Here is a 13063-nt window from a genome sequence, read left to right on the forward strand (position 1 = left end):
TCTGGGGATACTTCCTTATATTTTGTATAATAATGTACTGCTATATCATTTTGTTCTAATAGGAGTGCTACTATATATTTCTATAAAAATAGGCACACTAGAGTATTTTCTTATTATAATGAAGGTATTTATTTTATACCAGGGGCATTACTATTTATTTATTTGAGACAGGGGCACTACTTATAATTTTGTCGATAATGGGGGCAATCATATTTATTTTATCACCAAGGCAGGAACAAGTAGATAATTGCCCTGGTACCGGTACCACCTTGTCCAGCTGTAGTAGGAGGTGCCCAATGCTACATTGCCTTAGTCCATTCATTTCTAAGTGTGGGGAACTGATTATTTTTTAAGTCCTAACTCTAGAGTGCCAGTACCGATGCTTGTAGAAAATGGAATGGAATTTTTTACCTTTATAATTTTATTTTACTAGTTGTGTCAGGGATACAGTTTGAACTATCTCATCTATTTGAAACACATTGTTTTTTTTTTTTTCCTAAAAAGCATTGGTTTGCCATGTTCTTTGACAATGCATGGGATGGTTTATATGCTTTCCATATATACAAATCAGTATAATGGTTTTAAACTATCTGGTTTTATACCAGTGTGTTTTGATGTTTTTTTAATAAATTGCAATTTACAAACAGCACATCAAAGCCTCAAAAAGCATGCTGATTTGCAAAAGTGATTCCTAGGGGTATATTTACTAAAGTGTAGGTTTTTAGAAGTGTAGATGTTGCTTATAGCAATCAATCAGATTCCAGTTGTTATCTTCTGGAAATTGCTAGATAAATGATAAGTAGAATCTGATTGGTTGCTATGGGCAACATCTCCACTTCTATAAACCCGCACTTTAGTAAACAAACCCCCTAGTAACTTTCCACCATAGTGCTTTTGACTATTGTTGCATGCATAAAGAAAATAAAAAGTAACATATAGTTTACTTTTATGTGAATGAGCACTTTGTCAAGTTAAATTTTTTTTTTAATTTATATACATTTTCATAATACATTTTCATACTTACTTTCTCCTTCCTTTATTTGGGGGACACTGCCACCACAGGGGATGTGTTAGGGATGCAGGAACAGGCACATAATATGTTAAGTTTTACAGTATAAAGCTTATCCCCACTCAGCCTCTACCTGTTTTTTGGAAGCATGTCTGTGCTGCAAACTTAATTGTAAATTGTGAAGTGATTCAAAGCTTCAACAGCTGCATTCTATTTAGTAGGGATGCTGCTGCATGTAGAAGTCAACAACAGACCTCCAGCAGAGTTGCTCTTAGGAGCTGATTCAGACCTGCTCACTAGATGCCCTGCTCACTAGATGCGGCCGCTCGCTCCCAGCATATGCAAATCCAGCGCATGCCCAGCAAGGTAGGCGATCGCACGGCAAGGCATTAGCATGCCCACTATGTTTTGGCAAGTGATCACTTTGTGTATGCAGACGCCCACCAGTCATTCATAAGACGCCCACTTGTGCATGTCATCTCCTGGGAGAGCATGAAAACATTGGTACATCGAGCACCATTGGATGTGCTTGCAGCACTTGAGATTGACTATACCTGGCCACAAGCAGTGCGATAACTTCAGTGTGAAATCCCACCAAGTGACGTGTACAATGCCTGTTAATTATACACGCCTATGAAATGGCATAGAAACACACAGACACGCCTGCGTTCGCACCTCCACTCCCCCGTTTCTAGTGGCCTGCCCCTGTTACGACCCACAAATGGCCTCTTCTGTCACTCATTGAACTGGGCTGTCTATGCTGGGCGAGTGAGCATTTCCCGATCTGTTGCAGTGGTTCGCGCATGTACATTGTGATGCATGCGCATGCTCAGAATGCAAATATCGGCCAGCAATGAGCAATCGCATCCTAGCGAGCAGGTCTGAATCAGGTCCTTAGTCGGATATAGAAATTTTCTGTATAGCCATGGTCATGGCCCATTTGGCCATTTAGAATCAAAGCCAAGGCTTATTTTGTTTCTTTGATCAGAGGAAAGGAAGGAGAGCTGGGGGAGTGTGATGACCTTCGGGACCTGACCAAAAGTGATGGTAGCCGTGCTGCTTATTAGGGACAACTGCATTACAGAAAGGATACACACATCATATTTTTCCTCTGTCTGTGGGGGGACAAATAGCCACATTAATTTGGGTTGGGATTAAGTAAATGAATAGCCTGCCAGACTGCAGAGAGATGCTGTTTAAATACAGATTGGGCAAATACAAAGCTCCTCTCCTTAAAATTTATTCAATTTAATAATTTATTGTAGAACATAATGAAAGGGAGATAACTGTTGAGCTAAATACTCTGTATATCTGTGTTTTTTTTTTCTTCCTAGACTTTTTTCTAAATGTTTCTTTTATGATATGTCTGAAAAAGGAAGGTCCCATGTCTGAACTTGAGGAGGCAAGGTCGTATTCTATGTGCCAATTGAAATTACCTACTGGAAAGAAAGATCCTCATGCCCATTGTTGTGCTTGCATTGCTTGTGAATCTAGTCCAGCTGAGGCTCCAGCTAGGATTTAACTTAGGCTACATTATTAACTCAATCCATTGCATTAGCAATGTGGGAGGAGTTAGCTAAAATATTGGTTGCCCAGTCTTTACCCTTTATTCAACCATCCCAGTCTGAGATTAAAAAAATAGCAGATCCATCTTTGTTACAGTACTATAAAATATGGCCTTGGTGCTAGAACATATTTTTTTTTCTGCTAGCAAGGTCAGGAAGTACTAAGACTGATAACAGATGACACTACAGGTAGCAAGTCCATTTGCAAGTTTTTCTGTATCAGATTTGTTCTCCCAAGAGGAGGTTAGATCATAGGAAGTCCAACCTAGAGAACTCAGTTTCATATACAGAAGTATCATCTGGCAATGAGATTTTTAGTTACCTGGTATCAGCAGTGCACCAGATTCTGGAGCAGACAGAGTAAAAAGATACTTAGAGTTCCTCCGGTTATAGCTTCAGAAAGAAGAAAAAGGAAAACAATGACCGTTATTTTCTTTCCATGGCACAATTGTCAGTGGTGGTGGAAGAACCATGGGTAAAACTAGATAAAAAGTTTACTACACTATGGGGGATTCCAATAGTACACCCTATGTTGCCAGCATATATGGCAAATAGATAATAGTCAACTATTGTAGATGTCCCATTGACACATCTATCACGACTCTTTCAGTTCTTGATGGACTTCTTTAAAGGATGATATGGATCACAATGCAATAGCATTCTAAAGTAAATTTATGTTGCTGCAGGTACAGTAATTGACAAAACTTATTAGCTGCTTGGGTATCAAGAAGTGTTCTGAGCTCCAAAGTGAGCTTGTAGGCTGACCATTCTAGGTCAGAACTTTTAGCTTTAACTGCTTAACTGGCTAATATTTTTTTTAACAAGAATGGAAACTCAAGTTTAAATAGCTATTATTTACATAATGTGATAATACATTTTTGATTTTTTTTTTTACAATTTGGGGACATTTAAAAAAAAATGGTATTATGATTTCAAAATAACAAACACTTTATTGTACTTACTTTACTATATTTACACACCTACATACATATATTATTATAATTATCTATTGAATAATTGCACAAGGTCTTTCCCATCTCCTCAATGGATGCACAGTGGAAGCCTGGGTGCACACCCAAATGTCTCCCATTGTGAGAGAGACAGGAAAGACCTATAAGGGGAGAACCAGCTGCCAGGAAAGAGTTAAATAAGGGAGATGGTAAGGGGGAACAAAGCAATGGGGGTCCAGAGTTGCAGAGACAGAGCTGTGGTAGAGGGGGTGGGATGGGGTGTAGTGGGGGGAAGAGGTGTCTACTATACTAGAACATATTCTATATGGATATACTGTATATATATATATATATATACACAGGATACACTTATATATATATAGGACTGAAGCAAGTTGGCATTCCTCTATGTTTGTTTAAAGACATCTGTGACCGATGCCCTCCTAATCACCTCTTCCAACTGTATAAAGGACAAACTATACTGTAGGGTAGGCGGCACTCCCGTCGACTTTCAATAAAATATGCAGACTCGTGGTTTACTTGATCAACGTTTCATAACTATATTGTCGAGTTCTGACAAAAGAACTTGACAATATAGTTCTGAAACATTGATCAAGTAAACCACAGGTCTGCGTTTTTTTATTGAAAGTCGACGGGAGAGCTGCCTACCCTACAGTATATATATAAATATATATATATATATACATGTATACATACTTCACAGTCCTGCAAGAGAAAACACACAGCAGCACTGGGTTGACATTCTTGAGGAACACCAATCACTGCTGCAATGATGCATACTCTCCATTGTGGCCTTGCAAATTAAAAACTGAAGAGTGGTTGAGATGTGAGGCTCTTTACATTTTAAAACCTAACCTATTATGTGTCTGCACATGAATCCCTAATACAACCTCAAGGGGGGCAGTGTCCTGAGCTGAAATAAACACATATACCATTCTTGATATTTAGAATGGTATATGTGTTATGGGTGATACAATTGTCATTTTCCACATCCCAATTCCTGAGCATTTTATTTGGAATAGAAGCATACCTCCCAACATTTCACAGCTTGTAATCAGAACAGGGGGTGTGGCTGTGCCATACATAGTGTGTATGGTCACTTCCCTCACACCTCTATGAGCTTTTCTAACAACACAAAAGTGCAATTTTATGGATGCACACACTGGAGGCACCTGTCTCTAGTGCACTTGGCACAAAAGTACCCCCAAACCCCTGAAAATCAGGACAGCAGGAAAGCCTTATCAAATCTGAATCATCCAGCATGAAGATAAAAATTACTTATAAACAGGCTAGAATGTGCCATTATTAAGAGAATAATCATAAATCCAAGATGATATGTGGAGCAGCAGACATATGAAGTGTGTTCCCCTAATGCATCAATACATTAAAATGGCAATACATAGATTGTTCAAATAACATAATTGACCACCCTGTCTTTAATACAGTGTGGTAAACATGTTATGCTTTCTCTTTTTTTCATACTAGTGATAACTTGTGAAGATCCAGGGCCTATTGCTAATGGTATTCAACTAGGAAAAGATTTTACATTTAACAAGACAGTGAACTACCATTGTAATCCAGGCTATTGGAAAGACCCTCCCACTGCAGGCTCATTAATGTGTGGCAAAGATGGTACCTGGAACCAGACCAAACCAATATGTAAAGGTATGTAGCTAAATACATTGGTTGTAACTGTAATTTAAATGTTCTTTAAATGTTATTTCACATAGAAATAGTAGATTATGCCCCATTTCCTATAAGGTTTCGGAAGTATATATATAAAAAAAAAAATATATATATATATATATATATATATATATATATACAGTATACACAAGTGAATATAGATATATTCTTTTGATTGAACAATTGCAGTCATTGTTTTTATGGTATTATGCAGAATCTCATAGTGTTTGCTTGCTGACTTCTTCCTTACTTGTTCACAGTTTTGTAATTTACTATCCTCACATGGTAAGTACAGAAAATGGTCTTGTGCTAGCCATCCTTTATTTGATTTAGACTTTTGGAGGAGCTGGAAATCAAGGTGTAAATTTCACCAGCAAGTTTTCACTGTAAATGATTGGATTTATTATCTAGCGATATGGAGTTATTTAGTAATATGTAACTATATTAAATATATTAAGTATATAAAATATTTAAAATGACCCCTTTTATAATTAATGTTTTTAATGCCCCCCAGCATATACTGTATTAACTATTTACTATGGCCACTAAAATGCATCATATATTTATTATAACCCGCTATTTATACAACAATGTTGCCCTCATGCACCTTTTGCTCCAAAATATTTCTAAAGTGTACTAGTTGTAGTATGTACTTAGCTACATATTTACCTTCCCTCTTCTTGGTTTGATCGAATGTGTGGATTAAGAAACAAACAAACAAACAAATGAAATTATATGGACCACTCATCAGAGCTTCCTAACACAAAATGAGTTAATGTCCAGATGCTCATTCATTAGCTATATCGACTATCACAACCCCCTCTTATTCATTCTGACTGCAGTTTTTCCAAAAGTTTCTGAAAATTCATCTTAATATATATAGTTGCTTGTATTTTGAAAAATTGGGATGGTGATTTGTGGCATGTCAGATTTGAAAATTTACATTTTCTGGCTGTTTGTAGTCCACAAAAAAATGTTAAAAGCATAAATATTTACAAAATTGCTTCTTGATAAATTTACTGCCAAGACCTTAACTGCCTGAACAAGTGGCTACAGTAGGTGCCATCAAACACATTGCAGCTAGCTAGTGGGACTTTCTATTCCATTCTATGTTTATTTTTTGGATCTATAAATTATATGATTTATCTAGCTTGTGACACTGTACCATACCAATACAATTTTTTTTATTTATATATATTTTACTACTTCCATACCAATTGTAATTTTTATTGTTTCCAACAGTTAAAACTTATTTTTACCTTAAATACTGTTTATCCAGGACAGTAATCTGATGTTTATAGCATTAATAAAAGCGCCAATTTTATTTTATACACTTTCTGGTAATTTTTTTCACAGTATTAGTAGCTCACATTAGTAGTAAGTAAAAAGGATTGGACCTTGGTTTATTGGAAGGCTGTTAGAACTCATTGAACAGATCTAGTACATATTGTACATAGCTCTCCTAGGTGGTGAGTAAGGTACTGTCTAATTTACGCTCCCCTATTACAGTAATGCCACTCTAGACCACTAACTTGGGTTAATATTCATTCAAGCACTGAGATATATTCATTTTTCAAAAGTTCCAGTTTAGTCAGTTGAGATCACCTCTTTTCTCATCAAGCTGCTTTTCTGGGTACCCTTTGCTGCTACCTTTAATTCATTATTTCCCCATTTGGTCTTATATACTAATTGCTTTCATGGAGTTTTAAATGTATCTAATTGTAAAGAAACAGTGTCTGTCAATGTTTTATTTGGAATTCTTAAATTCAGTTCTTTTTTTTGTTCATGAAACAGCCATACACTGCGGCCAGCCACCTCATGTATCCTATGGGAAACTGGAGGGATCAGACTACAGCTGGGGTTTAAGTGTCAGTTACACGTGTGTTGAAGGCTATCAACTTTCTAGTCCTACTGTTCTCTCTTGTGAAGGAAGGGGAATATGGAGAGGAGAAATCCCTCAATGTTTGCGTAAGTGAAGAGCTTTCAAAAGTGAAATCTGTTTCTTTATGTTTGAATGATTGTTCATATCTTGCTGCTACATACATTCAAACTGCAGTCAATCATAGCATTTGATTATCCAACGAAAGATATACATACTCACTTAAACTGGACATATTGGTTGAAACAATTCTATTACAGTATTTAGCACTGCTGATTTGCTCAGATACCAATAAACTTGTATGCGATTTGTTGGTTTATTTTCCAACATCCTACAATTAAACCATTGCATGTTTCAAACTTTATTGCTACCTCATGAGAAATTGTAGGAAGAAAAATACTAACATGCCTTTTTCTAGTAGCTATGTCTTAAAGTACAAAGAGGACTTGTGTAGAATGTTGTCCACAATAACTCTTAATTTGGTTACAAAAGTAGACACACTCATATGATTCTATTATTGGACAGTGCAAAATTATGTACCCCTACGGACACTTCCATCACAGTGTACAAATCCATGTATTTCCCAGGTACAATTGAGTAACAACAGGCAGGCAAATTCACTTTTGAGCTGCCAGTTTGCAATTGTCATTATTAAAAAATAAACCTCACAATATGATAATATACAAGTTTTTGTATATAGAAATTTGCATCTTAAAACATTTTTCTCTACCCTTGAGGCGTTTTGTCATTGCAGTCAATTATAAACATTTAAATGAATCTTAAATGTGTTTATGGCTGCCAAATGCATAATTTTTTCAAGTAGTTCAGAAACACACAACAGTGAAAATGAAAATCTACATGACTATGCTCACACCAGGGGTTGTTACAGTTGTATATAAGTTCCATATGCAATCACTGACAAGTAGACAAATCAAAAACATAAAAAACACAGCAGAGATTCATACGCTTTTGCAGGCAGTCTGTTTTCACAGACACAGCTATTAGTATTATTGGTGTTCATTATTATATTTTTGCTTTAAGGTAAAACTTTAAAATCATACATAATGGCTAAAAATAGTATACACTCCCTTTGCACACTTTATGGGTTTATAATGACATCCCTACCTCTGCTTAACAAGCTTCTTGTAAAATGCAAAATAAGTAAACAAACACTGAATAATTTCCTCCATTAGTTGGAAATAAAAAACTGTAAAGTAAAGTTTTGAGAATGACACAAGTATTGGGTTTCATAAAGTTTGCTGCTGTGAGTGATCCTACTCCCTTGGCTGAGAAACAACCCCACACATGAATGGTCTCAGGACGCTTTACTGTTGGCATGACACAGGACTGATGGTAGTGCTCACATTTCCTTCTCCGGACAAGCAGTCCAATCCCTGTACCTTTTGCAGAATACCAGTCTGTCCCTGATGTTTTTCCTGGAGAGAAGTGGCTTCTTTGTTGCCCTTCTTGACACCAGGCCATCCTCCAAAAGTCTTCGTCCTGTGTCATGCCAACAGTAAAGCATCCTGAGACCATTCATTTGTGGGGTTGCTTATCAGCAAGGGAGTAGGATCACTCACAATTTTGCCTAAGAACACCGCCATGAATAAAGAATGGTACCAAAACATCCTCCAAGAGCAACATCTCCCAACCATCCAAGAATGGCTTGGTGATGATCAATGCCTTTTCCAGCATGATGGAGCACCTTGCCATAAGGCAAAAGTGATATGTAAATGGATTGGGGAACAAAACATAAAAATGTTGGGTCCTTGGCCAGGAAACTCCCCAGACCTCAATCCCATTGAGAACTTGTGGTTAGTCCTCCAAAGGCGGGTGGACAAACAAAAACCCACAAATTCTCACAAACTCCAAGCATTGATTAGGCAAGAACGGGTGTCCATCAGTCAGTATGTGGCCCAGAGGTTGATTGACAGGATTGCCAGGGCAAATTGCAGAGGTCTTGAAAAAGAAGGGTCAACACTGCAAATATTGACTCTTTGCATAAACTTTATGTTATTGTCAATAAAAGCCTTTGACACTTATGAAATGCTTGCAATTTTACTTCAGTATACCATAGCAACATCTGACAAAAAGGTCTAAAAACACTGAAGCAGCAAACTTTGTTAAAACCAATACTTGTGTCATTCTCAAAACTTTTGGCCATGGCTGTACAACTAATTAAGTCTTGTAGAAATCAGTCTTCAGTATTCACATGTTTATATGAAGTCCACCTGCATTGATTATTAAATTGATTTAAAAAAAATAAATATGTATTGGAAGGTTCCACTACTGGTTAGTGCATTACAAACAATAGCTTTATCATGGAGGTACTGTTAAAATAAAGTTCAATGCAAAAATTACAAAAGTTTAGTATAAAGCAGCAAACTGGGATTATATAAGATTTCAGACTTAAAATTCTGAACAGGAGCCATGGTGCTTGAAGCATGTGAATACATCACATTTCTGGAAGTACTAAAGAATGCCTGGGGTGCGGGCTTGATCAGCATGTGGGAAGACAGTGAAAAAAAACTGTAGTGTGGTAGATTATTGAGCAACCCTGTAATAATATGCTTCCCCACCAGATATATCAAGCATCCTCACCAGCCATTTAATGCCCCCTTCTGCCATTTCATTCCCTTCTTCCAGCTATTTTATGCTTCCTCACCACCCATTTCATGTCTCCTGTACTTAACTGAGTTGATGAATGTGACCCAGCCAGGGTGCAAGATCCCAGCAGAAAAACTCTTACTTTACCAGGATAAGAAATACATCATATTGTGAAACTAAGAGCTTCACGGCCCATGCTCTTCAGTGACAATCAACAGGGCAGCAAAACCTTGAAATGTACCACAGCACACCCTTACTGTACTTGACCCTTCCTTGCATGACCCTTAACTTCCTCATTCCATCTCCTTAAGCATAATACAGTAAGTCACAAGTGAAAGTTTACTTAGTTGTGTTTATTAACATTAATTTATAAATTGCTAGCATAGTCCATCACACTTTACAATTGCGAATCAAATCTGCATAGGTGTGCATGCAATTTTGTGTGCATGCACAACATGAAAATGCATACCTTATGCAAAAAATAACTCTAGAGATATTGTAGATGAAGATCCAGGGTTATTACTATAACACTAGCAGATATATGTTAAAATTATGAGGACACATTTAGTCCTTTAACTGGTATCTATTCTAGAATACCATAATTATTTGCTACATTTTTCAAATCTACAAAATACTCCTACAGTAGATTCTACAATATTCAGTGTAAACTGCTTCCACCTACTGAATTTAAATCAGATCAAGCGCCCAAAAATGTCAAAGGTGTCTTTGATCAGACTGAAGATATGGCTAACTAATCACATATCACCTAGTTCATAAGACAGCAATGTACCATTTCCTGTCCACAGCCTACTATATGTATAGTAGAGCCATCAGATTTTTTTGCAAGCTCCAAATCATTAATAAAGAAGTTCTCGCAACTCTGACATTTTAGTGAGTTTTCTTGTAGAAGTTATCATGTCTGGACTGTGATTTAAGCATTAAGGGCCATATTAAATATGAGGCAAAAACCTGTGACGTCATTTTCACCTTCATCATTATCCCCATATTCAATTACATTGACTTTTCGCCAGTGCGAAAAGTCAATGTAGAAAAACAGGGACAATTTTTCGCCAGCCTTTAGCAGGCAAAAATAAGTTCAGAATTGGGGTTTAGGGGTGCAGGCTTAAAAAAAATGCCTGCACCCCTGGGAATGCTTCATAAAAATTAAATGTGTCAAAAAAAGTAAAAGAAAAAAAAAATAGGGACACCCCAAAAAAATAAATTCCATTTTGGGGTTAATAAAAATATGGGGAACAAGTTTTAAACTACCTAAATAAATTCTGGAGAGGTTCCCAAGTATGCGGCAGGTGTTTTAAAGAATGCGGGTGGTAGCGGCAGGTGTATTTTTTAATAATTTAAAAAATGCACCTTAGGGACTTAAAAATATGTTTGCACCTATTTTCATGTACCCCAAATTTGATGCACCTATTTTTTTTTGTAAAAAAAAAGCTAAGTGCTCTTCTACACCCCTTCTTCCCAGTCAGAAAAAAACACTTGCCGCGGCTATTTAAAAAACCATACTTACATTCCACAGGCTAAAACAGGGGTACCCATAATGTTCCCCCTTGTCAGGACATCATTAGGGGGGTCCCTGGATGCTTTCCCGAAATCTCCCAAATTTTTTCTGATACTTACCTTTCCATTGGTCCCATTTTGACAGCTTTCAAATTGAATACGGGGATAAAGCAGGCGCGCACCCGATATTTTATCCCCGTCAAACCTCTGATATGGAGCGAAAAGTCCAGCACTGACTTTTCGCTCACATATTGAATAGCCCCCTAAGGTTTAAGCCCTTACATGTGATTGCATCATTAGTCTAAAAAGCAGAAAGGGTAAATAAATATATATATATATATATATATATATATATATATTGGTGTACTGTTGGTTCATTTGTTTTTCTCTATGGATATTCCTCTACCAGGACACCAAGGACTTTACACATTTACTTATAGTGCAAACTTTATATTCTAAGTTATGGGGCAATATTTTTTAAATAATGTCAAACATTTGCTTTATTTTAGCTGTATTCTGTGGTGATCCTGGGACTCCAGCTGAGGGCCATGTTAATGGAAAAAGCTTTACGTATAAATCAGAAGTTTCATACCAGTGCAGACCACCTTTTATTTTGGTTGGGTCTTCAAGAAGAATTTGTCAGTCTGATGGTACCTGGAGTGGTATTCAACCAACATGTATTGGTATGTGCACTTTTTTACATTTTATCGGCTATATCAGTGTCATATTTCAGAAAAAAAAGTCATATTAGGAAAATGTATTTATTACTAACTTACATAAATAGATTTTTCACCATAAGCTGAATTAGTGTTATAAAATTATTATCCTGAAGTTTTCATATACAGTATTTCAGTAAATGAAGCAATATCTTTGAAGAAACAACTCTTTCTGTTCTCCAGTACTGTTCGGCATGAGTAAGCAGGATATTCATGTGGCTACAGTAGTAGGTCTTAAATGTAATAGAGAAACGACTTGATATAGTTGATATAGAACTATGAATAGAAATGAAATGTTTTTTTTATGACTTGATACATTTCATAAAATTTCACTTTCTTACGAAACAATACCAATTAACTTTGTTTTTTCCTTTCCAATGCCATGTTTATTATAACTTATGTAATAGAATATTCTATAATGGGTATTTCTGCCAGGTACTCCTTTTTATTTTCATTTTGATGGGATTTCATAAACAGCAGAAATAAATAAGCTAAAATGATTGACTGTTGCTATAGTAACCCTATCTTGTGTTTAAATGTTAGATCCAGCTCATAACTCTTGCAAAGACCCTGGTACCCCACATTATGGTATGCAGAACAGTTCCAAGGCTTATGAGGTAAAAAAAGAAATTTAATAAGCGCTTTTTAAGTGTGGAAAAGCATGGGAATTTATAAAATAACTTGTTAAAAATAAAATTGTTGTAAAATTTGGAATTGCCTCAGGGTCTATCCTGCAATAAGTTTTATGAATTTTCTTTGGTGTATGATTATTATAGAGGTACTATAACTTTGCTTTCCTGATACAGTATATGGAATGAAGAATTATTTCCAGTTATAACCAAGTTTTACAAAATGAATACTTTTAATATTCATTAAAAATAGATATACGTTGTGGAAATTTGAAATTAAAATATATTTAAATTATTGTTAGGATAAATATTCTTGCCGGTGTCAATAAGGCTAAATAAAGACTTAATGCATTACATAATCACATATTAATACAAGGAAGAAACAATTTGAATGTATTGGAAGTGGCAAGAAACAATATTAATTGTGCCTGACTGAGTTGTCATAGACAATAAGGGGCGAATTGCAGCAAATTAACCCTAAATATC

General features: G+C 36.1%; 1 protein-coding gene across 1 annotated transcript in view; it reads left to right on the plus strand.

The window, feature by feature from the left end:
* The window catches only part of CSMD1 (CUB and Sushi multiple domains 1), a 1974400-nt gene that overhangs the window by 1893531 nt on the left and 67806 nt on the right, over positions 1-13063 (plus strand). Inside the window, exons 59-62 of the mRNA XM_088479751.1 lie at positions 5031-5210; positions 7026-7199; positions 11742-11915; positions 12492-12565. Of these exons, the coding sequence (XP_088335877.1) occupies positions 5031-5210; positions 7026-7199; positions 11742-11915; positions 12492-12565 (602 nt within the window). The remainder of the gene's footprint in view (positions 1-5030; positions 5211-7025; positions 7200-11741; positions 11916-12491; positions 12566-13063) is intronic.

The sequence above is a fragment of the Taudactylus pleione genome, unplaced genomic scaffold (genome assembly GCF_031769625.1).
Source record: "Taudactylus pleione unplaced genomic scaffold, aTauple2 ptg000244l, whole genome shotgun sequence".
Lineage (NCBI taxonomy): Eukaryota > Metazoa > Chordata > Amphibia > Anura > Myobatrachidae > Taudactylus > Taudactylus pleione.